The sequence below is a fragment of the Emys orbicularis genome, chromosome 1 (genome assembly GCF_028017835.1).
Source record: "Emys orbicularis isolate rEmyOrb1 chromosome 1, rEmyOrb1.hap1, whole genome shotgun sequence".
Classification (NCBI taxonomy): domain Eukaryota; kingdom Metazoa; phylum Chordata; order Testudines; family Emydidae; genus Emys; species Emys orbicularis.
The window spans coordinates 94,597,941-94,624,835 of NC_088683.1; the positions used below are offsets into that span (position 1 = coordinate 94,597,941).

At 47.8% G+C, this 26,895-nt stretch overlaps 1 protein-coding gene across 1 annotated transcript; it reads left to right on the top strand.

The window, feature by feature from the left end:
- Positions 1-285: 285 nt before the first annotated feature.
- On the top strand, positions 286-25,603 carry LOC135874536 (cytochrome P450 2D14-like). The gene is made up of 9 exons (XM_065399409.1): positions 286-498; positions 10,820-10,991; positions 11,345-11,497; positions 13,060-13,220; positions 13,352-13,525; positions 15,779-15,920; positions 17,992-18,179; positions 19,206-19,347; positions 25,425-25,603. Exons 1-9 carry the CDS (start codon positions 286-288, stop codon positions 25,601-25,603), a joined length of 1,524 nt encoding a protein of 507 aa, XP_065255481.1.
- Positions 25,604-26,895: the final 1,292 nt, after the last annotated feature.

Sequence of the window (26,895 nt, forward strand, 5' to 3'; positions counted from 1 at the left end):
GGGGCTGGGCCACCCTTCCTTACCACTCCCCTGCGAGTTTGTATTGTCCAGGCAGAGGAGGGGCTACAGAGAAATTCTGGCCAGGCAGCTCCAAGCTGTGACGTTAGCAAGAGAGGGGCGGGTGTCTGAGAAATAAACAGAGAGAGAGAGAGAGAGAGAGAGAAGGGGAACGGGTGGAGGAAACTAGGGAGACAGAAATAGCAAAGAGTGAGAGAACAGGAGCAGGAAAAAGAGGCAGGGGTGAGAGTTAAAAACACGTGGGGGGAGGCAAAGGGGAGAGAGATCATGGAGCTGCTCCTGTGGCTCTGGTCCCAGCTTCGATCCTGCGGGAACAACCTCCCAGCACTGGGCATAGCCCTCACAGTCTTCGCTCTGCTATTTGATTTCCTGAAGCGCAGGAAGAGCTGGAGTCGCTACCCACCAGGGCCGACCTCTCTGCCTTTCATTGGGACCATGCTGCAGATCGATTTCCACAGCCCGCACCGCTCCTTTACCCAGGTCAGTGCCAGAGGGGCTGGAGAGCACAGCTAAGGTGACCAGATAGCAAGTGTGAAAAACTGGGACGGGGTGGGGGCTAATTGGTGTCTATATAAGAGAAAACCTGGATATCAGAACTATCCCTATAAAATCGGGACATCTGGTCACCCTAAGCACAGCGTGCTGGGGAACAGAGCTGGCCCAGGCTGGTAGTTCGTTAATCCAGCTGGTGCGGGCTGGAGGGGTTATTTTACATGCTGGGGCTTTTCCAACACAGCAACAGTCAGTCCACTAGGGGAGGAGGGGCTCTAACGCTCTCTGATTATCTGCTGTGGCTTTGCTCTGGCTCTAGGGTCCAGAGGGCAACATTCCACTCCCAAGTCCAGTAGAATTCTCTGCACATGTTGTGATAGCGCTGGAGGAGAGTGATCCCCACTACACAAACACACACACACAGGGGAACACCCAGACACACACTCTTTACCTTCTCCCTGTAATTTCAGTTGGAGACATTGTAGTGTGCTGGGCTGTTGCACAATATTAGCACTGTTAAACAGCTGCTGCATTCCACCTCAGAGATGTCTGCACTTCAGTGGTGGGTGAAGTGGTCCCTTTATGTACCATTTATATCCTCTGGGATGAAAAGGGCTACTGAAAGATTTATTATATATGAAATGCATTTGTCTCAGCTCAGATCCATTAATTCTCTGGTTTGGGGATGTCGATGCATGGACGACAGCTTCCTCGTAAGTCATTAGAAATGATTGAGAGTCTCAGCAAAAGTGAATAAAACTGTAATCTCCAGCTATACAACTTTAGGCTGTGCTTGCTGGCTGTGTCTACACTAACAAGAGCACACACCACCTCTGCAGGGTTAGTTGTTACAAGTGAATGCTTTGCCCTGTCTCCAAGGAAACTACTGATGTAGCTTGAGGCAACTAAATCATATTATGTTTTGTGATTGTAGTTTCCAAACTCCAGAGGCCCCTTTTCTAGGCTGGTACCTTTCAACACTCCAGCCACAGGGAAACTGGGGCCTTGTCTACACTACGAGAGTACTTCGATTTTAGTTAATTCGACTATGTGGAATCGATATTACTAAGTCGAACGTGTGTGTCCACACTAAGGACAGTAATTCGACTTTGTGAGACTTTGTGAGTCCACACTAACGGGGCAAGCGTCGACATTGGAAGCGGTGCACTGTGGGCAGCTATCCCACAGTTCCCGCAGTCCCCCCTGCCCATTGGAATTCTGGGTCGAGCCCCAAATGCCTTCTGGGTCAAAAAATGTGTCGAGGGTGCTTTTGGGCGCCTGTCGTCATCCGTCCGTCACTCAAGCCCTCCCTCCCTCCCTCCCTGAAAGCGCCGGCGGGAAATCAGTTCGCGCGCTTTTCTGATTACTGACAGCGCGGACGCCACAGCAGTGCGAGCATGGATCCCGCTGCGACCATCGCTGCAGTTGTGGCAGTTCTCAACGCCTCGCAGCTTCTCCTCCACCTGTACCAGAGGCAGCTGCAGATCAATCATGAGAGGAGGCTACGGCACTACCGTGACGGCATGAAGTCGGACACTAGCTCCGACCTCTCTGAGAACATGAGACCCAGCGCCCAGGACATCTCGCTGTCACTGGGTCTTGTTGATACTGTTGAACGGCGATTCTGGGCCCGTGAAACCAGCACGGAATGGTGGGACCGCATAGTGCTGCAGGTCTGGGATGAATCCCAGTGGCTGCGCAACTTTCGCATGCGGAAGGGGACTTTCCTCGAACTGTGTGAGTTGCTGTCCCCTGCCCTGAAGCGAAAGGACACCCGGATGCGGGCAGCCCTGACTGTCCAGAAGCGAGTGGCCATAGCCCTCTGGAAGCTCGCAACGCCAGACAGCTACCGGTCCGTCGCTAACCAGTTTGGCGTGGGCAAGTCTACCGTGGGGGTTGCTGTTATGCAAGTAGCCAGGGCAATCGTCAAGCTACTGCTATCTAAGGTAGTGACCCTGGGAAACGTGGAGCTCATCAGAGATGGCTTTGCCGAGATGGGATTCCCAAACTGCAGTGGGGCTATAGATGGGACTCACATCCCTATCCTGGCACCGGACCACCAGGCTAGCCAGTACATCAACCGGAAGGGCTACTTTTCCATGGTGCTGCAAGCACTGGTGGACCATCGGGGACGTTTTACCAATATCTACGTTGGATGGCCTGGCAAGGTTCATGACGCTAGGGTGTTCAGGAACTCTGGTCTGTGTAGACGGCTGCAGGAAGGTCTTTACTTCCCGGACCACAAAGTAACTGTTGGGGATGTGGAGATGCCAACAGTCATCCTCGGGGACCCTGCATACCCGCTAATGCCCTGGCTTATGAAGCCCTACACTGGCGCACTGGACTCAGGGAAAGAACTATTCAACTACCGGCTCAGCAAGTGCAGAATGGTGGTGGAGTGTGCTTTTGGCCGTCTCAAGGGGAGATGGAGAAGCCTACTCACTCGCTGTGATCTCAGCGAGACCAATATCCCGATTGTGATAGCTGCTTGCTGTGTGCTCCACAATTTGTGTGAGAGCAAGGGGGAGACCTATATGTCGGGGTGGGAGGTTGAGGCAAATAGCCTGGCTTCTGATTACGTCCAGCCAGACAGCAGGGCGATTAGAAGATCCCAGCGGGACGCGCTGTGCATCAGGGAGGCTTTGAAAGCCAGGTTCCTGACTGAACAGGGTCTCCAGTGACTTTTTACTTTGTGGACACAGATGCTGAACCTGCCCCCGTTTCTTTACCCAGTTACTGTTGACTATCCTTCCAAGTTACATACCCCCTTCCCCACCTTCCCAACAAATAAAATCTGTTCTGTTCTGTTAATGAACAAGGTTCTCTTTTTTACTGTTTTCGCGGGAATGTTTTAAACCGGGGACGCAGACTGTGGCGGGGGGCGGGCTTAGTGTTTTGATGCAAATGATGCTTCTAAAGTCCGGGAATGACAGGCTCCGCAGTGCTGGATTGGTTGTTTCAACGCAGCCTGCCAGCAGTCCTGGGCGGGACTGGATGTATGTGTCGGCCAAGTGACTTTCTGGCAGGGGGCGGAGGGTAACAGATCCCCTGCTGCGTGGCTCTGTGATCCAGGATAAGGACCGCGGCATAGGATCTCTAACTGCCCTCCCCCGACACAAAGTCACAGATCAACCCCCTCGCACCCCAGAACAAGAAAACCGCCTCCCAGACTGACCAGGGTAACTGGTGACTGTGCTGTGTATGTGTCCTGATGCTGGACCTGCCCCCGCCTCTGTAGCCTGCTACAGGTGACTGTCCTGTCCAAGTAACAAACCCCTTCCCCCCCTTCAGACAGAATCCCCTCCAAAAGACACTCTCGGAAACTGTACTTAACAGAAACAGATGTTTTATTATGAACCGCACATGAAAAGGGGGGGGGGGAGGAAACTTGGACATGGGCTAGTGTGAGATGGGTAAGAAAGGACTTTTCAAACTTAGGAACGAGAGCCTTCCATTGCTGCAGCAGTGTGCAGTGGCCGACTGACAGTTTTAACGGCCCTTGCCGCCCCTCCTTCTTTGTACTTTTGGTGAGGGGGGTGTGGGACTTGGTGGCGGGGGAGGGCGGTTAGAGATAGACAGCAGCAGTGCTCTGTCCTCCTGCCTCCGGTCTTGCAGAACATCCACTAGGCGCCGGAGCGTCTCCGTTTGCTCCCTCATTAGTCCAAGCAGGGTTTGAGTAGCCTGCTGGTCCTCCTGGCGCCACCTCTCCTCCCGTTCCATGACTGCTCTGTGCATTTGTGACAAGTTCTCCCTCCACTGTGTCGTCTGGGCTGCCTGCTCTCGTGAGCACTCCATAAGTTCATAAAACATGTCTTCCCGCGTTTTTCTCTTCCTTCTTCTAATCTGTGCTAGCCTCTGGGAGGGTGATGCCAGGCTGGGTTGGGAGACAGTCGCAGATGTGTCTGTGGGAATGGGAAAAAGGGAGTAAATTCCTGAGACAGATAAATGAAGTTGCTAACAAAGAGCATAGTCTTTCTCTGTGAACAACACCATGCACTGCACCTTTCACATGCGCACTCAGGACAAGGTCGAATTTTCGGCCCTCGCCTTATGTGTCTGGGGTCCTGCAGTTGCGATCAGAGAAGCGTTGCAGGACACCTCTACTTCTGCTGCAGGAAAACATAGTAAGCCGTAGACTTGTGGCAGCTTAAACATGTAATAGTAGCACTGGGCTCCTTTCGCACTGAATGCAAGGCCAGTCTCTGCTGGCAGCAATCAGGGAAGCATGAGCTCTGCCCCTGTCCCACCACCTCGCGGCTGTCCCCGGGAAAGATCCCTGTATGCTGCCCCTCTGCCGCCTCCACCGCGTGGCTGTAAAGCAGTCCCAATACTAACATTCCCCTCCCTAATTTAAAGCAGGGCGTCATGTGTGACATTACACTCATGAGGATCTCGGAGACCGAGAGGGGAAGGATGCTGCGTGAGAGCATGCAGAGGCCTGGGCCGTATGCCGCCATGCTGTGCCGCGCACTGATCCCCGACTACCTGATGGACTCATGGCGTGGGAACGTGTCTTACCACGGGGGACCGAACAAGATCGCCCTGCCGTGGAACCTCATGCGCATGCTGGAGCGGTACCTCCAGGAGAGCTATGCCGAGCTATCCCAGGAGGACTGTCTGTCCATTCCCGGGCACATTGACCGCCTTTTCATTTAAGTTCAGCATAACGGACTACAGAGTGGAGCGTCCTGTGGTGGACTAATCATGAATATCCGGACAGTACTTGATTTTCTATACATAGTTAGGATTAAATAGTTCAGTAAGCCAACTAAATCATGAACAACAAATTACTAATATAGTTAATATTCCTGTTTTGTTATAAATAAAAGTTTCTATGTTTAAATGAGTGACTGAAAAGCCCATTCTTAACAATATAAATATTCCACTTATGTTAAAATGAAATGTTTAGATGTTTAAAGCACTCACTGCTTGATCCTTCCCCTGATTCGGTGTCCGGGGTAAGGGCTGTGGATGGTTGGTAGGGGATCTCGGTAAGGGTGATGAAGAGCTCCTGGCTGTCGGGGAAATCAGCGGTGCAAGCGCTGTCGACTGCCTCGTCCTCCTAATCTCCTTCCTCATCTTCCCCGTCACCTAACATTTCCGAGGAGGAACCGGCCGTGGACAATATCCCATCCTCGGAGTCCACGGTCAGTGGTGGGGTAGTGGTGGCGGCCGCACCTAGGATGGAATGCAGTGCCTCGTAGAAACGTGATGTGTGGGGCTGGGATCCGGAGCGTCGGTTTGCCTCTTTGGTTTTTTGGTAGCCTTGTCTCAGCTCCTTGATTTTCACGCGGCACTGCGTTGCATCCCGGCTGTATCCTCTCTCTGCCATGGCTTTAGAGATCTTCTCGTAGATCTTTGCGTTCCTTCTTTTGGAGCGCAGCTCTGAAAGCACGGACTCATCGCCCCACACAGCGATGAGATCCAAGACTTCCCGATCAGTCCATGCTGGGGCCCTCTTTCTATTAGATTGCACGGCCAACTCTGCTGGAGAGCTCTGCATCGTTGCCAGTGCTGCTGAGCTGTCCACGCTGTCCAAACAGAAAATGAGATTCAAACTGGCCAGACAGGAAAAGGAATTCAAATTTTCCCGGGGCTTTTCCTGTGTGGCTGGTCAGAGCATCCGAGCTCGAAGTGCTGTCCAGAGCGTCAACAGAGTGGTGCACTGTGGGATAGCTCCCGGAGCTATTACCGTCGATTTCCATCCACACCTAGCCTAATTCGATATTGCCATTTCGAATTTAGCGCTACTCCTCTCGTTTTCGAGGATTACAGAAGTCGAATTTAAAAGAGCTCTATTTCGAACTAAGTAGCTTCCTGGTGTGGACGGGTGCAGGGTTAATTCGATGTAACGGCGCTAAATTCGATATAAGCTCCTAGTGTAGACCAGGCCTGGGTCTGGTTCTTGTTTTGACCATGTGGTAGGAAGAGTTTTTGAGTTTCCAGATCAAATCGGATGATGACAATGCTAACAACAACACTTTTGACCTGTAGTTGTTTTAACGCCACATTTTTAGTAACAACATATTATTCCCTTTTCTGCCCCTATTTCCATTTCACACAATTTCATTTTGCTTTCTTGCATTTCTCACAGAACAGAAACGAAAACAGCTCCTTTTACATACAGAATCATAGAAATTAAAGATAGAAATGGTCTATTCTTATCCACCCCTCTATTTTCTAGTCAGTGGTATGCCCCTGAGGGCTTTATCCATTTTTAATGACCAGCAATGAGGCTTTCATCAGTTCCCCTAGGAAACTATTCCCCAGTCTGATAGACCTCTTGCTGAGGATTTGTTTCTTGATGTCCAGAGTAAATTCTCCATTATTTAGTTTCATTCCATTACTCCTTCACCCAACCCTAAACAATTTCCCTCCATCCTTTGCATTTGCACCTTTCAAATACTTGCAGGCAGAATCATAGTCCCCTTCCTTAGATATTTGACCAGTCTATATATTTATATCATTTTATCTTGCCTTATGAATCAGCTCATCCAGCCCCCTAAGCTAGGCACTGTTACAGACACATGTGCCTTATAGAAAAGGACTCTCATCTGCTTGTCACACAGTGCCTCTTTGTGTGTCATCAGCATCGTTGGCTGATGCCCAAGTGGCTTTGAGGAAAGTTGCTGTACAAAAGCAGGAACACAATACGTTGTTTTTTTGTGTTTTTCACATACACATAAAACAACTACTTGTGGTTTTTCTCTCCCCAAATTCTTGGTTCAGAAGGGCATATTCTCCCATATGTGTAGACAATCCTCAAGAAATCCCACAAATAGCTGAAAATAGGTTAAATTTTGGATGTAAACTATTTGATAATTGCTTTAAACGCTTCTGCTTAGTCTTCATTGGAAGGCATCAAGAGATGGAGAAACCATCACTTCCCCTGGTAGTTTGGAGGAAACTGAGGCAGAGAGGGGAAGGGAACTGACCCCAAGGCCACACCTGTGAGTCTGTATCGTAAGACATACGCACAACGACACCGTGCTAAGGTCGTACAAGCAACCTTCATTCTGGTGTTTCCTAACGTTTAAAGGCCTGGTCCGCACACAGTTCTTGGTAGTTCTATAACTATTTTGGGTAGGGATGCATTTATTTACATCTCCCTTAATAGTTGTCCCAGCACAACTTCTACTGTGCACACAGTTATATCCACATACAAGTGTCTTACACCTATATAGCTTATTCCCCTCACTGTACTGGTATAAAGCACCGTTATACTGATAGGACTGTCCCCATACTAGGGGGGTTGTACTGCTTGAACTATACTAGTAGAGCTCAAGCACTACAACTTTCTAGTGTAAACAAGCCCCTGCTCACTATCACTCGTGCACCTTTATATTGAATTAGAACAAAAAAGTCAGTCTCTTGTTACGGGGGAACAGAGATTGCCTCCCCACAGGACAAATGACACTCAGATACTTGGCCCTCAGATCCTGTGGTTTTGGGCACCAACTGAGAAACCTAGATAAATAGCTCCATGTAGACGAACGAATGTCAGTGCAGAGGTGTCATGGGGTTGCTGGTCCCTTTAAGTGGAGTCTGGGCCCAGGCTACGTATGGCCACCACATGGCCCAAAGGATGGCCCAGCTCACCAGTGGGGATCACTGTCAGAGCACTCTTCCTGTCCCATGGCTTTGTGAGGGCCTCCCACAATGAGGGCTGAAGAGCAGCCCCCTCCTCGCCTGTGGAGGGAGGGAAGAAGGGAAAAGGAAAAACAAAAGAGACACAAACCCCAATGTCCCCAGTGACTCTAAGGGACAAAGGCCTAAGTGGGGGGAAAATTCTCCCACCTTAACCTATTGTTTTCCATGCCTAGAATTTGGCCGGCACCAGATGGCTCAGGCTGAACAGGTTCCAAACCGCTCTGAGGCTCTGACCTTCTCAACAGGGACGGCTGTTTTCCAGCTAAATCAGTAGTGGGAAAGGGGGAAACTCCGTAGAGGCTCCTCCTCGCACTCACGTACCTGAACCTGAATTCTCCCTCAGGCCTCAAGGGGAAACCTCGGGAAGGAGACTGGCTGCAGCAAACCAAGGGGGGTCTCTGAGATTGCCCCTGCCCTGCAGCCTGTCCTGCCTGCCCGTTGCCATGGACTCTCTGTGAGGTCACCGCCTCCCAACCTCTTTTCACCAATCAGCCGAGGTGCTGCAAAAGGCCCTTGTGATGTCACTGCCACACCCACCCCTGCCCTGTGGGGCTAATGTCCTGCTCCTGGCCAGCCCCTTTCGATGTTTGAGCTGCTCCCCCTGGGGATCAATCAGGCTACTCATGAAAACATCAGAGGCTGCTCAATGTGCCACACTCCGGTTTTCAGAGATTTCTAGACTTTAAGGCCAGAAGAGACCATTAGATCATATAATCTGACCCCTCCCTCCCGCCGCCTCTTGCATAGCATCTTGTATAGCACAGTGGCTAGATAGCACAGACCTCTTGTATAGCACAGTGGCTAGTTTTGGACCAAAGCACACTCCAGAAAGGCATCTAGTCTTCATTGGAAGACATCAAGAGATGGAGAAACCACCACTTCCCCTGGTAGTTTGGAGGAAACTGATGCAGAGTGGGGAAGGGAACTGACCCCAAGGCCACACCTGTGAGTCTGTATCATAAGACATACGCACAACGACACCGTGCTAAGGTCGTACAAGCAACCTTCATTCTGGTGTTTCCTAACGTTTAAAGGCCTGGTCTGCACACAGTTCTTGGTAGTTCTATAACTATTTTGGGTACGGATGCATTTATTTACATCTCCCTTAATAGTTGTCCCAGCACAACTTCTACTGTGCACACAGTTATATCCTCATACAAGTGTCTTACACCAATATAGCTTATTCCCCTCACTGTACTGGTATAAAGCACCGTTATACTGATAGGACTGTCCCCATACTAGGGGGGTTGTACTGCTTGAACTATACTAGTAGAGCTCAAGCACTACAACTTTCTAGTGTAAACAAGCCCCTGCTCACTATCACTCGTGCACCTTTATATTGAATTAGAACAAAAAAGTCAGTCTCTTGTTATGGGGGAACAGAGATTGCCTCCCCACAGGACAAATGACACTCAGATACTTGGCCCTCAGATACTGTGGTGATGGGCACCAACTGAGAAACCTAGATAAATAGCTCCATGTAGACGAACGAATGTCAGTGCAGAGGTGTCATGGGGACTCTCGCCCTGTCAGAGTTCAGACAACCAAAGAGATGGAAAATTTTCCTGTGACTTTGTTTTATTTCCTTCATTCAGCTTCCAAGTCCACAGAACAGGCTTCCTTGCACATGGCATTTCCAAGGTGCGATAGGCCCATTAGCCAGTCCTTTGTTTGCAATATTCCTTGACCCAGCTGATTTTGACAGCCCTTCTTGATGGGGTGAAGGAGGATTCCTGTGCCTGGGTTCACAAGTTCAGAGCAGCCATTTGCAAAGTTATAAAGCAAAACTTACATATTTTCTTATGGTGCGGAACAGAGACATTGCAAGTGAGATTAATGCCTGCAGCAACTCACAAGCATTTCACAGAGTCTAAACACTAAATACATTCTTGTAAGACTAATACCTATTTTGAGCAAACTAACATACAGGTGAACTGGTCTGGTCTCAAGCGATGAGTTTGTTAGTTCTTAGCTAATGCCTGCAGCCTGGGCAAGAGCTGGCACCTCATTTGCAAGCATCACAGCGAACGCCCTCCACCGCCCCCAATCCCTTATGTCAGTAATTTTTATTTTGTGTGTATCTGTAGCCAGCATTACTACACCCTCTGTGATAATATCAGATTTCATAAACTAAGCAAGGTTGGGCCTGCTCAGTACTTGAATGGGATATCTCCTGTGCAAAGCCATGTGCTGCAGGAATTAGTGTAGAAGGCTCTCTGTGTCGGTGGTTAAACCAGTGCCACACCATGGTTTTAAGGAACAATGTACGCTTGGGTCAGTTATTCTTGAAGACACCGAAAGAGATCCTGACTGCTGGTAGTTGTTAAAGACCCCACGTCACTTTCACAAGATCCCTGGCCAAATTTCAACTTGGTTAGTTACGTTCTGTTGACATAAACTCTTCCTGCACCTTCAGCTGACAATGGTGGTATTCTTCTCTCCCTGTGTAAGTGGCTGTGTAGTGCTGCTGTGAGTTGTTCCACTCCAGAAGTGGCTGCACATCAGTGATTAACTAACAAGCCCAATAGAGTGCTCTGAGATCCTTCTAAGTTAGAGAGCGTACAGAAATGCAAGATGATTTTTTCAGGCTTGATTTCCAGCAAATTTAAGTGTCATCTGGCTTCCAACAATATATTTTCCCTTTTTCTTTTCTTGGCAGCTGAGTAAAAAATATGGAAATGTCTTTAGTCTTCAGAACTGCTGGAGTAATCTGATAGTAGTGAATGGATTCAAAGCAGTAAAGGAAGCATTGGTCCAGAAATCAGAGGACTTTGCTGCCCGACCATACTTTCCTATATATGAGCACTTGGGTTATGGAGAGAACGCCGAAGGCAAGTACCTTGGAAACTACCATAGTTCTCTGGCAGTGTTGCAGGGGGACTGGCTTTATCATTTGAGCTCCTGGAGAGGTTAAAGGGGACTTAAGGAGTGAACTGTCTCCTCCATTACTCCTAGCTATATCTTGGAGCTCCCTGAATAATCCCTCTCCTTCTGCACTAACCACCTACACCTCTGAAGGATGCAGTAATAGCTCCCATTAGTTGCCATTTGGCCAAGCTATACTTGGTTCCTTTTATCCTTCCTCAGAAGCCAGTCCCTCCAGCCCTATTTTGTTGCTCTCCAGTGAATTTTGCATAGTGCTTCCCAGAGGTGATTATGTCTCTTGTTTATTAATATTTTCCAGGGTTGGTGCTTGCAAGATATGGTCATGCCTGGAAGGAGCAAAGGAGATTTGCACTCTCCACCTTGAGGAACTTTGGGATGGGAAAGAAATCCCTGGAGCAGCGTGTGACCGAGGAAGCTGGATTTCTATGCTCTGCGATCTGTTCTGAACAAGGTTTGTAGCATCAAGGGAGATGGGGCAGGGGACCAGTGTGACTTCCATACATAAGGAAATGAAAGGATAATATGATAGCCTGACAGATGTTTTAACATGAGAGTTTGTGTTGGGAAGTAAAAAAACCAAACAAACAACCCAACATCTCCAATTGAATGTGCAAGGGGAATTTTAGGTTGGTAGAATGTAATTACCTCAGCTGGAATCTGGTGAAGGCATCAACACTAACATGCTTCTAAAACATGCCATGAAGTCTTTAAGGATATCACTTTTATGCCTCAACTAAAAAATGTCTGTAGCAGCCCAGTAACATCTGTCTGTACACAGCAGGCACGGGTTCAGTACTGAGGCAGAGATGAGTACTGTTACCGGCACACAGTTCTCTGTTACTCCCACACTCTAGAGGCACCCACTTTACCCAGTTCTTAGGGCTCAAGATGTAACCCTCTTAATTTAGACACCCACCCTTCCCCTATTCCTAGGGCTCAGGGCGTACTGTTTGCGGGTTTGCAAGACCTTTTACCCGTGAAAGAGCCTTACACAGTAATAATCTCTATTTATTAACAATTACCAAGCAGAATACACATGCTAAGCATACAGTGCTATGCTCACCAATCCTGGTCAGGCAGGCGGACTTTCCCCCCGTTGGCCATGCAAGGGCAGTCTTGTCTGGATTCTGGTTGCTGCATGTCACGGTCGTGCAGAGGATTCTTTGCAGCTTTGATCTTAGGCTGTGTCTTAGCGGTAAGTTCTTCTTCCAGGTCTTTCCTCCTTCTTCTCCTTCTGTTCCTTCTCCGCTGGTCTCCTTCTTGGACCCCAGTTTATATAGTGAAACTTGAGTCCTGCTTAGCTATATTAACCAATCATTTTACTAACCAATTCTAACATATTGTAACAAAATTCTCTAACCAATCAGACCCCGTCACCTTAACTAATTTACACCTAGCAAAATTAATTATGTAACAGACAAAAACAAAGAACCAGACAGAGATCATACACACAAACAATAGAGAAGTGGGGACCATAAAGATAAAACAAGAAAGAAATGAGGATTTGACAACCACAACTATTGATAAGTGATTTCATGCCAGACAGGATGCTATCAGACTAAGTTTTCTTTAACCATCTTAAGATCTGTTTCTTTATCTGGTGATAGTGGGTGCTATTAGGACAGGATCACCTTCTTAACAGCCCGATATTACATTGTTTAAATGTATTTTACATGGAATGTGAGGATGTGACTTCTTAGCTTCCTAATATGGCTGCAGACAAAGGCCTTATCCCTACAGTACCACTGACTGAATCTGCAGCAGCACAAACCTGAAATTCTTAAGTTTTCCATGGTGGTCTCTCTTCCAAGTATTGACCAGGCCCAACCCTGTTAGTATATGAGGCATCTTTAACTTCCCCAGGTTACATGAGCATGGACTTTAAACTGGTTTGTTCCATAAGCAGTCTTGAAATGTTAGAGGTTCTTGCTCAGTATGTTCCATGCAGCGAGGGGCAGGCTACAATGATGTTGTGACTCCTAATGTCTTTGGTTGGTCCTGTATGTTTTTCAGGTCGTCCTTTTGATCCACATTTTCTTATAAACAACGCAGTTAGCAATGTGATCTGCTCCCTCGTCTATAGTGAGCGCTTTGACTATGACAATAAGAAATTTCAGAGGTTGCTGCATTTGATTGAACAGGCCTTGAACGAAGAAGCTGGATTCCTGCCGCAGGTAACTCAGCACGTATGATTTGGTCGGTAAGAAACTGCCATTTGATTGATCAGTAAGATTGTAGTTTAGTGATTCTTTTCTGGGAGCCATAGGGTGTGGTTTTCTCTCTCTCTCTCACTGTATTATCTTAGCTCCTTCTCGTAGTACCTTGGCTGCTGCGCATCCCTGGAGTGCCACAGAGCGTCTTCCGATCCCAAAAGGAGGTCCTGGACTTCACAGATGAGCTTGTGAAGGAGCACAGGACGACCTGGAATCCTACCCAAAAGAGAGACTTCACCGATGCTTTTCTACAAGAGATAGAGAAGGTAGGAGGAGACGGGCAGGTCTCTTTGACTCCGTGAATATATTAGTGATGGGAACACTCCCTGTTAGCTTCCCTCGTTGTAAAGTTTCCAAGCAAAATCCTATTGCTAATAGAACTGCTATGAACAGCTCCCTGTTCTATTTCTTCTGGTTTTCCCTTATCTAGTGAGTCTAATGAGTTCATGCTCAGAAATCAGCTGAAGAATAGGCTGATAGTTGGAACTTTGTACTGAGGCAGTGCCGCACTCTAGTGGGTGCCGTACCTGGGTCCTTCGCTCTCTTGGCCGTGGAACAGCCCTGACATAAGCCGACCATGTACAGTTTAGAGACACTTTTTAATCGTTTTGGCAAAGATCACAGTGAAGACTTCCTTCATCCTCCCAAGTCACAGCTTCGTTCAAAGGCAGGCTGCTGGGAATTCCATGGCTGGAAACATGTTCCAGAACAAAAACCTGATCTGTTTTTATATCTTTCTAGAACAGCGGGTTGCAAAATTGAAACAATGAAACATGTCGCTTTTGACAACATTTCATTTAGAAAAAATCAAAATGAAACATTTTGATAGGCTTGAAACATTCTGTTTTGAACAACAGAGGGTCCTGTGGCATCTTTAAGACTAACAGAAGTATTGGGAGCATAAGCTTTCGTGGGTAAGAACCTCACTTACCCACCAAAGTTTATGCTCCCAATACTTCTGTTAGTCTTAAAGGTGCCACGGACCCTCTGTTGCTTTTTACAGATTCAGACTAACACGGCTACCCCTCTGATACTTGACATTCTGTTTTGAGGTTGTCAGAACAGCACATTTCAATTTTTCATTTATTTTGTGGTTTGTTTTATTTTTATAGTATTTTTAAAATTTTGATTAACCTGAAACCTTTTTTTAAAAACTTTCATTTTGTGGGAAATTTCTAAATGTCAACGTCTTGTTCTGAGTTGTAAACAAAGCAAATTGCATTTTAATTGGCTTTTAAAGCATATTAGTTATTGCCCATGTTAAGTCTACATCCAAATTTATAGAATTGCTCTGAGAAAATCTAGATAAGAAACCCTTATGCTACTACATGGAATTTCTGACCCGATCAAGTGTGAGTGATCACTCTAACCTCTTGTAGTTGCAGAGGCACAAATCTCTAAAACTGACTGGAGACCCTCCTTTAACTCTGGTGGTAAGACTGTGGGCAGAGTTTCCAGCGTGTATGCTGAGTGTACTGTGCAGCATCAGCCAGTGAGTGTCTGCCGTGCCTGGATACTCCTCCTCCTCCATCACCACAAGCTCTTTCAGGTGCCTTTGGCAGTGGTGCTGGAACTGGAACTGGCCGCAACCGCTGGCTTGAAGCAGTAATAACAAACACCAAATACATGGTTTCCATGGTTTCCATCATCCAGCACCCCTGGACTTTGGTGGGTCAGAAAGTGCCGCTGAAATGTCCACCAGCGCCTCACGGAAACTCTGCCCCATTCCTGACACAGGCGGGACAGCGCAAGCAAGAAAAGTTCTTGAAAAGGGGCCTCTTCCATGTTGCTCGGCAGGCAGTGTTGGCAGGCTGATCAAACTTCCTGTAACGTGCAGGATGGGCAGTAAAGCTTTCCCACAGTCAAGGCTAGAGCGGCCACATTCTGGGAGGGTGCTAGGGAGCCTGGGATATGGTTGGTTTGACTCGGGTCTGTCTGCTACGGTGTGGATGTCAGAGGTTCACGCCTGGCCTAGAATATTCCTAACGTAGGGTGAACAATCAGCATAGACTTCTGCAGGGGTAGTCAATAATTTCTTGGTCAAGGTATAGGCAAGGTCCCAACTGCAGAGAAAAATTAACAATAATAATAAGTAAATTAAAAGATTTCAGGGTCTCTTCAAAAGCATCTAGCAGTCCAGATTTGGCCTGCCGTCCACCTATTGACTGCCCCGGTGTAGATGCTCAAGCTCTGGGTTCTCTAACCCAGGGTCAGCTGAGTCAAGTGCCACTAACCCTGGGCTTATATTGCAGTGTAGACATACCCTGTGTTTCTGGAGCAGAAGGTCCTGAGCTTTATTCCGGATGAAGTCCATGGTGTGTGGGACACATTATTACCTTGAAATGTATGTGACCAAGGAGCCTTTACGGCGTGTGTTGTCAGATGCACGTGTTATGCTGCACTCTGCAAACAATTCAACCTTTCAGTCTGAGAATATGAATTACCACTATCTACCCGTCTGCTCCTCTCTCCCCAACAAAAATCCAAGGTCAAATCACGCTCTCTTTTGTTCCCTTCAGGCTAAAGAGCATGCGGGGAGCAGTTTCAGTGACAACAACCTTCGTATGGTAACAGTTGACTTGTTTACCGCTGGCACTGAGACCACCTCCACCACCCTGCGCTGGGCATTGCTGTACATGCTTCTCCATCCTGACATCCAGTGTAAGCAAGAGGACTGGTGGAGATGGGACTGGTTCTCCCAACCCTGCATCTTCCACTGAAATAGGGTGACCAGATCGCAAGAGTGAAATATCAGGACACATTGGGCGAGCGGGGGGCGGGGAGGAGACAGAGACAGGTGCACAGCCCTGACCGGAGCCAGAGGCACACTGGTCCGCCTGGCCCTGTGCTACCAGTGTGCCCCTTCCTGTTGGGGGTGGGGCCATGCTGCGCCACACAGCTCCCCTGCCCAGCGCCCGCTGGAGCCACTATGCCCAGAGCCGCCCTACAACCCTTCCACCACAAATGCACAGTGCTGTGCACACACACCCCGCCCAGCGCCCCCCTGCCCACAGCCCCACCACAGCTACCCAGCACCCCACACACAACCCCCCACTCGCTAGTTTCCCAATATACACAGATTTCCCCTCCCTCCCTCCCAGTGCCCTTCCCCACAGCCCCACCACCACAACTAAACAATGCCCCACACAGACCTGCACTGCCCAGGGCCCTGACACACACAGACCTCCCCCACTGCCCAGTGCCCTCCACACCCTCACAGCCCAGCACCCCCCACAGTCTCCCAGACACTCACTCCATCACACCCTGCCCCCTTCCCTGGCCGCACTCACCAGCCCTGCTGGGAGGTCTCTGGCTCCTAGGGTGAGAGCAGCGAGGGGGGTCTCCAGACTCTCCACGTGCTGCGCCCGCCACAAGCGCGAGCTCCGTGGCTCCCATTGGCCGGGAAAAGCGCCAATCGGAGCTGCGGAGCGGGGCTTGCAGGTGCCGGCAGCATGCAGAGCCCCCCCACCCTAAGAGCCAGAGGGACCTGCCAGGGGGCGAGGTGGGGCGTCCCGGCGGGTCGGGTCGGGGGGGGGCGGGTGGAGGGCTCTCTGCCCGCTCCCGGCGCCTGCAAGCCCCGCCCCTGCAGCACGCGGCGCTCCTGCCAGGGGGCGGACCTTGGAGCTCTCCCAGGAGGCGGTAAGCGGTGGCTCCGGCGCTGTGGCTGCGGTCCCCGATATCGGGACAAAGGGCGTCCCAACCGATGTAAGGTCGGGACACGGGACAAGTCCCCTAAAATCGGGACTGTCCCAATAATATCCGGACGTCTGGTCACCCTACACTGAGAACTTCTTAGCATCTGCTGTCACCTTTGTGTTCTGGGCGTATGACACTGCCGTAGCAACAGTCACAGCAGTGATTGGGGAAATAATTCCACTGGAAAACTCTGAGAGGGAGAGCAAAGATCTGTGGCAAGGGAGAGAGAAAGCCCCTGTTAAAGATTTCATTGTCAGGGGGAGCGCTCACCACTTTTCTTCATGACAAGTGCACTTTGAGAGTTACTTGGTAACTCTTCCTTCTCTTAGGGTCTCCGTAGGGATAAATGCTAACCTGCTTAAATGTGCCAACGCCGGAGGCACAAAGTGGGTCAAATACAGTATGAAGAAGGTGGGATGTCTCTAACAATGAGCTTATTAAACCATAGCACAGAGGATGACTATGTAAATTGGGCTGAGTGACCGAAGATGAATGTGCTCTCCTTCAGCGCCTAATTCTGCATTCTTCTCTTTCCCACTGTCTACAGGGCTCACTTTGCCCCCTTGCCCCCAACCAGGTAAACTCTGCCTCCCTTGCACTCTTGCTTTCAGGTGCTTTCAACAAACACACAAGACCTGATTGCGAGGTCAGGAATTAGCAGTTGGGAAGCAGAGCAGTACATGTCTGGGGTATCAAAGAGGCTTTCTGGTTGTGTGGAGATGAGAGAAATCAGAAGTTTGTCCACGCCCTCTCCTCACTGCTGGATATCATTCCTGACCTTTGACCAAGTGCCCCAGACACCTCCCAAACACTGCACCCACTTCTTAGAGATGACTCACTTGTAAACTGCTCAGTGATTGATAGGAAGGTGGCTAACAAACTCACAGAATATAAACCCAGCGCTGTACAAATAAACAGACAATCCCTGCCCCACAGTGTTTAAAACTTAAGGGTAAATCTGCAGGTTCCCCATTTCTACAGTGTTGATGTACATCATTATGTTATATTGAGGAGGATGTAAAGTGTCTTTTTCCAGGTAAAGTCCATGAGGAAATTGATAAGGTGATTGGCAGGGACAGGTCACCCAAGATGGAGGACCAAGCGAACATGCCTTATACCAATGCTGTGATCCATGAAACTCAACGTTATGGGGATATTGTTCCTGTTGGAGTGCCTCACATGACATACCGGGACACCGAGCTCCAAGGCTACTTCATTCCAAAGGTATCTATGGCCAGGCAGGGGATGCAGACATCTTCTCCCCTTGCAGACTTATGTCCTGAAGCTGCAGACATTCCATATGTGAATCTCCCCAAGGTTCCGTGCAGAGGGGGGTGGAGCACCAGGCCCTGAATCACACAACCATTGGTGAGTTATCAAATGTGCAGTTTTGAAAGGGCTTGGGCCTCAGGGAGCCTTGTTTATGTGGTTAGCTCCATCTTCAACAGGTCTTTGGATATCTGAAAAAACAACAAATCGAGCTAAAACGCAACTAAGGATTGCTATCATTACAAGGGAGACTGTAATTTTGTCTTGGGCACCTTATAACATTCAGTATATCTGCTTGAAGGTGGAGAAAGGTAATGCTGATTAACTGTATAGAAACTACCTGCTAGGTCAAGAGTTCAAATCCAGTACAGTAGCAACTAAAACTCTATTATCTGAAGGCTGTTCAGAGGCCACTGTGCATCTCAGTCCAGTTCCAAGTAGACAAGAGACAATGACGGGCAATTATTGCCTTCCTTGGTGACAGTCTCACTGGAGAGACCAAAGCCATACAATACTCAATTCCACTTTCGCCTTTAGAAGAAACTCCTCTAGCTCAGGTCTAAGACATGTGAGAGGGGAAAGATCTCGCTTTTTCTGTGAAGACAATGAGAATTGTAGTTCAGAGTCTCTCAATCAGAACACTCTTACCAGAGCTAAAATTGGGGAGTAGAAGCAATTTTCATCCCATGAACCTCATTAGACCCTGAAAACACCACTTGCATACTCTTAGTCTAGCTAGCATGCAATGAACAAGGGCGACAGGCTTCAGAGCATATGCCGTGCACTGGCGAGGGCCTTGAAAGTGTCCCACTCCACTGTGCTATAAGATTATACAATTAGGTATCTGAGCTGGGTTCTGTGCCTTCCTCTGAAGCATCCTACAATGGCCATTACTTGAGATGGGAAATTGAATGCAGAGGGACTTGCCTGTTCTGATGTGACAATTCTTATGTACCCCGTTTCTTCTCTGGGGTGGATCAGGGGACGACAGTCATCACTAACTTGTCCTCGGTGCTGAAGGATGAAACGGTTTGGGAGAAGCCGCACCAGTTCTACCCGGAGCACTTCCTGGATGCAGATGAGCAGTTTGTGAAGCGAGAGGCCTTCCTGCCTTTCTCTGCAGGTAAATCCAAGGGGAGGAGCAACTGGGAGAGGCCGTCCCTGTGGAATTGAGGCACAGTGCATGAGAAATGACCCACTACTGTTATGGGAAAGTGAGTCTCCTCTAAAGGAAGGTGTCCCTCTCATCATGAGAGCAGCTTCCTCATGTGGAAGATCAGTGCAGCGTGTGCTGAGCTGGGTCTGTTCTACAGTGCCCTGGTGGTACCAGTATATGCAACCGCTGCAAAATAACTCCCTCTCTCTATTTCTCCAGTGCAGAAACTCTGGCCTTGAAATGCTGTACTTAGGGTCAGGCCTTGAGAGCCTGAGCAGCTTGCCCCAGGGCCTGTGTAAACCATTCGGCCAAAGGGAAGCAGTCCTGTATTTTGTACTCTGCAATAAACTGGGCAAACCTCACCTTAATTAATTGATTGCTCATCTTCTACCACTGTAGTTATTTAAATAGAAAATAAACTTGTTACAAATCAATTCCGGTTGCTTATGTAACAAACCCACCTACCTAATCCCTGAGGAGCACAGAACTGCCAGGTTAAGGAGGACCTTCGTCCCTTAAGCCTATACACCCATCCGTCATGTTAGGCTTTGTTCTTCATGAGCATGCTGCATCTCCCCAGAGAAATTACTTCATACTCAATAGACACAGGGACATACTGAATGCAACACATTAATTGCTTCTGCATTATAACGGAAAACCTTAACTGCAAGCCCAGGAATTGGTTTAGAAGCAATGTGCACACACACAGGTGAGATGTGTGTTATTGGGAAAAGGATGAGGTCATAGTTAAGGATTTCTGTTAAAGCATGATCAAAATTGTTGTGTGCCACATACTTCTTTATCTGTTGCAAGGCACCCTGATCAAAGGAAGGCGTTTGTTACTGGAGGCCCTGGGACCACTGCAATGGGGTACATGGATCAGTAGAGGATAAAGGAGAGATGGATGTTCCCAGTTTCCCATATGCTCCAAACTCACCAGAGAGATGGGAAGAGGGAAATACTGATTCTCTGATAGACACCAAAGGAGGCCAGCTGTGGCTGGTGGAGGGGCTGTAGGGTCTGTCCTAACCCCTCTGGTCACCACATCAACAGCAGAGGGATTTCTGAACTGGTGGGGCATGGCCTCTGCCGGGCGTGTACCAGTGCAGCCCAGGAGTTCCAGCAGTGGGAGCTGTGAAGGCTTAGCCAGGAGGATCTATGCACTGAGCAGTGTTATAGCTTTTCCACAGAACCTTTCCCAGTGACCGGATCATCTCCAAAAATCGACGAACACTTACCAGGGTGGTTGGTGCTTTCTAGGTTTGTTTCAATGCAGCCAACCGTTTCAGTTACAGAGCGGGGTTGGTTAGTTAGGCAGCTACTAACGCATTTCCAGAATACTCTGCAGTACTGGGGCGGGGTTATCTGTGTCTGGGTACTAAACTGAGCTAGGTATTGGCTCAGTGGGTACATCTACACTTCAGACTGGGGGTGTATGTTCCAGGTTGAGTACACATACCCACGCTAACTCAGCGGTAGCATGTAGGAGTGTAGCCACTGCAGCGTGAGCAATGGGAGGGATTGGTCACCCTGAGGATGATCCCATCGAAGATACTAGGTATCTACTCAGGTGGCTAGCCCCTCCCGCTGCTTGTGCCCCCCTGGCTACACTTCTGTTTTTAGCACACTAGCTAGCTCAGAGTTAGTGGAGGCACGTCTCCTCGAGCTGGAGATTACACCTTCCAGCTCAAAGTGTGGACGTACCCTTGGTTAAAAGCCAATTTTGTTTTTCGTTTTATGATTTGATTTTAGTCAGTAAACAGGTAATTGAGCAGCCACCTTCCATTAGTGCCAAACTGCAGTGCAATGAGTGTCTCCCCTGCACTCTTTGTCAGTGCCTGCCTTTCACTCTCTGTGGAGCAGCAGTTCCCAAAATATGGCTCACAACCCCAAATGGGGTGGTGCCATCAGCACATGGGATCGTGGCAATCCTTTGTGTGCAGAGGACACCATTTTGCTCCTCCATGTTTTCTGGGGTTCTAGCAGGAAATAGTGCATTAAAACAGGGTCACACCGGCAAAAAAATTGGGACCCGCTGATGTAGAGCCTCACGTAATTCAATAATGGACTTTTGTTAGCTAGCTCTGTATTTGTACCTTAGCAGCGCAAAGCACAACACCTCTACCTTTCCTATTTGCTCTACAGCCACACTAGATAAGCGTTGCCCCTTTCCAATCTCAATGTCTAGTTGAAACTAGAATTCTTTGAGGGGGTCAACAAGCATGTAGACAAGGTCCCTCACCAAAGGCTCATAAGCAAAGTAAGCTGTCATGGGATAAGAGGGAAGGTCCTCTCGTGGATTGGTAACTGGTTAAAAGATAGGAAACAAAGGGGAGGAATAAATGGTCAGTTTTCAGAATGGAGAGAGGTAAAAAGTGGTGTCCCCCGGGGGTCTGTACTGGGACCAGTGCTCTTCAACATATTCATAAATGATCTGGAAAAAGGGGTAAACAGTGAGGCTGCAAAATTTTCAGATAATACAAAACTACTCAAGATAGTTAAGTCCCAGGCAGACTGTGAAGAGCTACCAAAGGCTCTCTCAAAACTGGGTGACTGGGCAACAAAATGGCAGATGAAATTCAATGTTGATAAATTCAAAGTAATGCACATTGGAAAACATAATTCCAACTATACATATAAAATGATGGGGTCTAAATTAGCTGTTACCACCCAAGAAAGATCTTGGAGTCATTGTAGATAGTTCTCTGAAAATATCCACTCAATGTGCAGTGGCAGTCAGAAAAAGCAAACAGTGTTGGGAATCATTAAGGAAGGGATAGATAAGAAGACAGCAAATATAATATTGCCTCTGTATAGATCCATGGTATGCCCACATCTTGAATACTGCGTGCAGATGTGGTCGTCCCATCTCAAAAAAGCTATATTGGGACTGGAAAAGGTCAACAAAAATGATGAGGGGTATGGAATGGCTTCCATAGGAGGAGAGATTAATAAGACTGGGACTTTTCAGCTTGGAAAAGAGATGACTAAGGGGTGATATGATTGAGGTCTATAAAATCATGACTAGTGTGGAGAAAGTAAATAAGGAAGTGTTATTTACTCCTTCTCATAACACAAGAACTAGGGGTCGCCAAATGAAATTAATAGGCAGCAGGTTTAAAACAAACAAAAGGAAGTATTTATTCACACAACACACCGTCAAGCTTTGGAACTCTTTGCCAGAGGATGTTGTGAAGGCCAAAACTTTAACAGGGTTCAATAAAGAACTGGATAAATTCATGGAGGATAAGTCTATCATTGGCTATTAGCCAGGATGGGCAGGGATGGTGTCCCTAGCCTCTGTTTGCCAGAAGCTGGGAATGGGCGACAGGGGATGGATCACTTGATGATTACCGGTTCTGTTCATTCCCTCTGGGGCACCTGGCATTGGCCACTGTTGGAAGAGAGGATACTGGGCTAGATGGACCTTTGGTCTCACCCAGGATGGCTGTTCTTATGTTTGTCAAATTTCAGGGCCCTGGGGACATTCCAGTTGGAAGTAGAAATTGATGGAGTCAGGTATTTTCTTTGATGCCATCTTGTTTATTTATAATGAACGTACAAAGTCCTGCTCTCTGAACTCAGGAGGAACCTGTAACAAAAGGAGCAATTTCTTAGCTTATGGCCCAAAGCCTCTTTTGCCAACAGATGCAAAAGTTTTTTTCCTAGGGTCTCACTGCACTCACAGGCTTCTACTGCTTGTCCTTCTTGCTTTTGTCTCTGCCTCGCTCTGTTTTTGTCTGTTCTCAGTTTCTGTGTGTTCTCTCACAGACTCGCAACCCCCTTCCACTCGCGCTCTTGCGCTCCCCTTCCCCCCCCCAACTTGGTCACACTAGCAAGTGGAACTCCCTACCCACCTGATGCTAGTTTCTGGGCGGATTTCATTAGGCCTTGTATTAGGTGTGGCCCCTTAAGTATTTCTTACAACTATTGTAAGTGACAGGCACGTTCACACATCAGTTTGAATGAGGTTTTGAGTCAACCCATAACAAGGTGTGACTGGGGCATGCGGAGATTGCTCAATTAGGGCAAACTGCAACGAATGGGGCAGACAATCCCCAAAAGTGGGGGTTATTGTAATACTTAGGCTAGGTCTACACTACAGCGGGGGTCCGACCTAAGATACGCAACTTCAGCTACGTGAATACCGTAGCTGAAGTTGCGTATTTTAGGTCGGCTTACCTGGCGGTGAGGACGCGGGAAAGTCGACCGCTGCCGCGCTGCCGCCGACTCCGCTGCCGCCTCTTGCCGAGGTGGATTTCCGGAGTCGACGGCAGAGCGATCAGGGATCGATTTTACCGCGTCTTCACTAGACGCGGTAAGTCGATCCCCGATAGACCGATTGCTACCCGCCGGATCGGCGGGTAGTGAAGACAAAGCCAGATTCACCAAGCCAGCAACAAAACAGCTTCTACAATGCAATACCTTACTGGTTACCCAGAAGCCAAAATACAGTTCCCTTAATGCAACCCACCCTTGAGCTCCCACCCAGACACCCAAGTCTCCAGATACGATGAAGATTACTGAAAACCTTGTTCATCATATAAAAAGCTTACCAATCCCAAAGGATCGGACACGTTGCCCACCAGGTTAATGAATATCTCAGATCTTACCCAAATACATGCTTACAGCCCATTCTTATTAACAAAACTAAGATTTATTAAAAAAGAAAAAAGAGAGAGTGTATTGGTTAAAAGATCATTACACATACAGATACGAACAAAGTTCTTACGCCAGTTTCATAGTAGAGAGGGTGAGCTCTAGAATTGCAGAGTCCTTTCCAGAATCAGTTCTTCAGTTTATAGTTCAAAGTCCAATATCCAAGATCAGGGTGATCCAGAATGGAGCTGGAGACCTCAGTGTTGTGACTCAAACTTCCCCTGATGAAGCTTCAGCAGATCTGAGATAACAGGCTCAGGGCCCTAGAGTTCTTTAAATAGTTGTCCAGCAGCCTCTTGACAGCGTGCAGTCCTTGGGTGACCAATAGTGGTCTTGAAGTAACCACCTATTTCCTAAGCACCACTGGTAATTAGCTGCACGGATTAACAGAAGGCAACTGCCCATTTCCCGCCATTTACAGGTAGTTTACTACATACTTCAAAGAGAATGAAGACAGTGCTATTACTACATTCACAGTTCATCTAAATGTTAACATCTCCTTTTGATCTCTGACTTAACAGAATACAGGACATTCAGTTACATTGTTAGAGGTTGACGATATATATCTAAACGCATAAAAACACAATTACCAGAGGGGTAGCCGTGTTAGTCTGAATCTGTAAAAAGCAACAGAGGGTCCTGTGGCACCTTTAAGACTAACAGAAGTATTGGGAGCATAAGCTTTCGTGGGTAAGAACCTCACTTCTTCAGATGCAAGTAATGGAAATCTCCAGAGGCAGGTATAAATCAGTATGGAGATAACGAGGTTAGTTCAGTCAGGGAGGGTGAGGTGCTCTGCTAGCAGTTGAGGTGTGAACACCAAGGGAGGAGAAACTGCTTCTGTTGTTGGATAGCCATTCACAGTCTTTGTTTAATCCTGATCTGATGGTGTCAAATTTGCACGGAATTCCACAGAGAGTGTATGGGACAGATCTTCAACTGGTGTAAATTATCATAGATCCTTTTACGTCAATGGAGTTATGCCAATTTAACCAGCTGAGGATTTAGCCCTGTGTATTAGAGTGTCTCTGACCCTTCTGAGTCAGGCTAATGAGGCAGTAATTCCCCTCTCCAAATCAACTGACAGTCCTTGGTTTTATGATTTCCACTGAAGCTTCTGGTGCTGGCCACCATCAGAGACAGGCAATCAGATTAAATAGAACATTGATCGGTCTGGAGAAGTGTTTCCTAGTTGTTCCTGTTCACACAGGGTCCGAGAATAGGGAGACTCACCATCTGCTGCATAGGGAGGCAGATTCTCTGTTCACTCCAACCTGTGGGTGTGCAGTAAGGGTCTTACTCCTTCAGTGACTAGTCATTTACATGTGGTGTTGTATCCTCCTCCTCTCTGCCTCCTCCCTCTTTTCTCACTCCCACGCTTGCAGGTCGTCGTGTTTGCCTGGGGGAACAACTAGCCAGGATGGAGCTCTTCCTCTTCTTCACTAGCCTGCTGCAGCATTTCACCTTCCATCTCCCTGAGGGCCAGGCCAGGCCTCGAGAGGATGGACACTTTGCCGCGACACTCACCCCACACCCCTACCAGATCCAGGCTGTCCCAAGATAAGTGCAGTGTTTTGCAAAGTTCTCCTCATATATTTTAGGAAGGCTGTAGTGCTTTACTGAAAGATGCTCCTACTCCGGCGGGAGAGCTTCTCCTGTCAGCATAGTTAATCCACCTCCCTGAGAGGCAATAGCTGTGTTGGCAGGAGAAGCTCTCTACACAGGCATTAGGTCGGTATAACTATGTCGCTCAGGGGTGTGGAGTTTTCACACTCCTGAGCGACGTAGTTATATCTATATAGGCCTGTAGTTTAGGCCTGGCCTTAGTGTTGTGTCTGCTTCATTCTTTAACAGAGTCTCCCTGAGATCATCTGAAGTGATGCTATCAGCACTATTGGCCGTTTACCCGTCAGCACTGTGTAGATCCCTGTCACGTGTCGGTACACATAGCAAATGTGTAACGGAATGCTCAAGATAGCGAGATTACATGCGGGTAGCAAGAGCCTGGCAGACTTGTCACTGCAACACATAATATGAGCTTATTGCAGCTGTTTAAATGGGAAACTCAGTGCTCTGAGCCAGCAGGGTGTGGTTTGGTTTTCTAGCACTTTTCCTGGGTATTCCTTCAGGGCCAAGCCAATGCCTTCTCTGAGAAGAGATTTTGAAGTACACTTTGCCTTTGCTTCTACATGTTGCAGACAGTGCTATTGACAGAGATTTACCTGCATTATTTTAGGAGATTTGGTAAACAAAAATGGATCACATCTTCCACTGATCTAAAGTGACTTCAACGGAGCAATGCCTATTTACGCCAGCTGAGGATCTGGCCCAATATGTACTTTATAGTTTAGTGTAATTCCAGTTTTGATCTTATCTTTTTCTCTTTACACAAACGTAATATGAAGGAACCACATGTGTACAGTGGGGTCCAAACATGTGTTTGTTGGAAATACACAACATGCCAGGCATTCCTCCATGTACACATTGCTGCTCTGATTGGGTTCTGGCAACTTCTAAAAAAACCTGAACATGGGGAATGGAACAAAAAGGCTCACAAACTATTTAAAGGGTTATTATGCTATGCCTGTACACGACACCTTCCTTCCTCCATTACACACGTTCCTTTCACTTTCAGCCCAGAAAAGTGTTAACACAGTTTCTTTGGAATAGAAACCTCTTATGTTAGAGTAAAGCGACTATGGGAGGAATTGCCACTAAATTGTCTCAAAATATTGTGTTTTGAGCACAATAACCCTGTAATTTGCCCTTGTAAAGGATTATTATAATTTGTGTATTGTATACAAAATAGTAAAATGATGTTAATAAAAAGAGGAATCTTTTATTCTTTAATGTTTA

Coding starts and splice junctions, on each gene's coding strand:
- LOC135874536 (XM_065399409.1), top strand. CDS start 286: ATGGAGCTGCTCCTGTGGCTCTGGTCCCAGCTTCGATCCTGCGGGAAC. Junction 10,992..11,344: donor TTATGGAGAGAACGCCGAAG/GCAAGTACCTTG, acceptor AATATTTTCCAG/GGTTGGTGCTTGCAAGATAT. Junction 15,921..17,991: donor TCTCCATCCTGACATCCAGT/GTAAGCAAGAGG, acceptor GTCTTTTTCCAG/GTAAAGTCCATGAGGAAATT.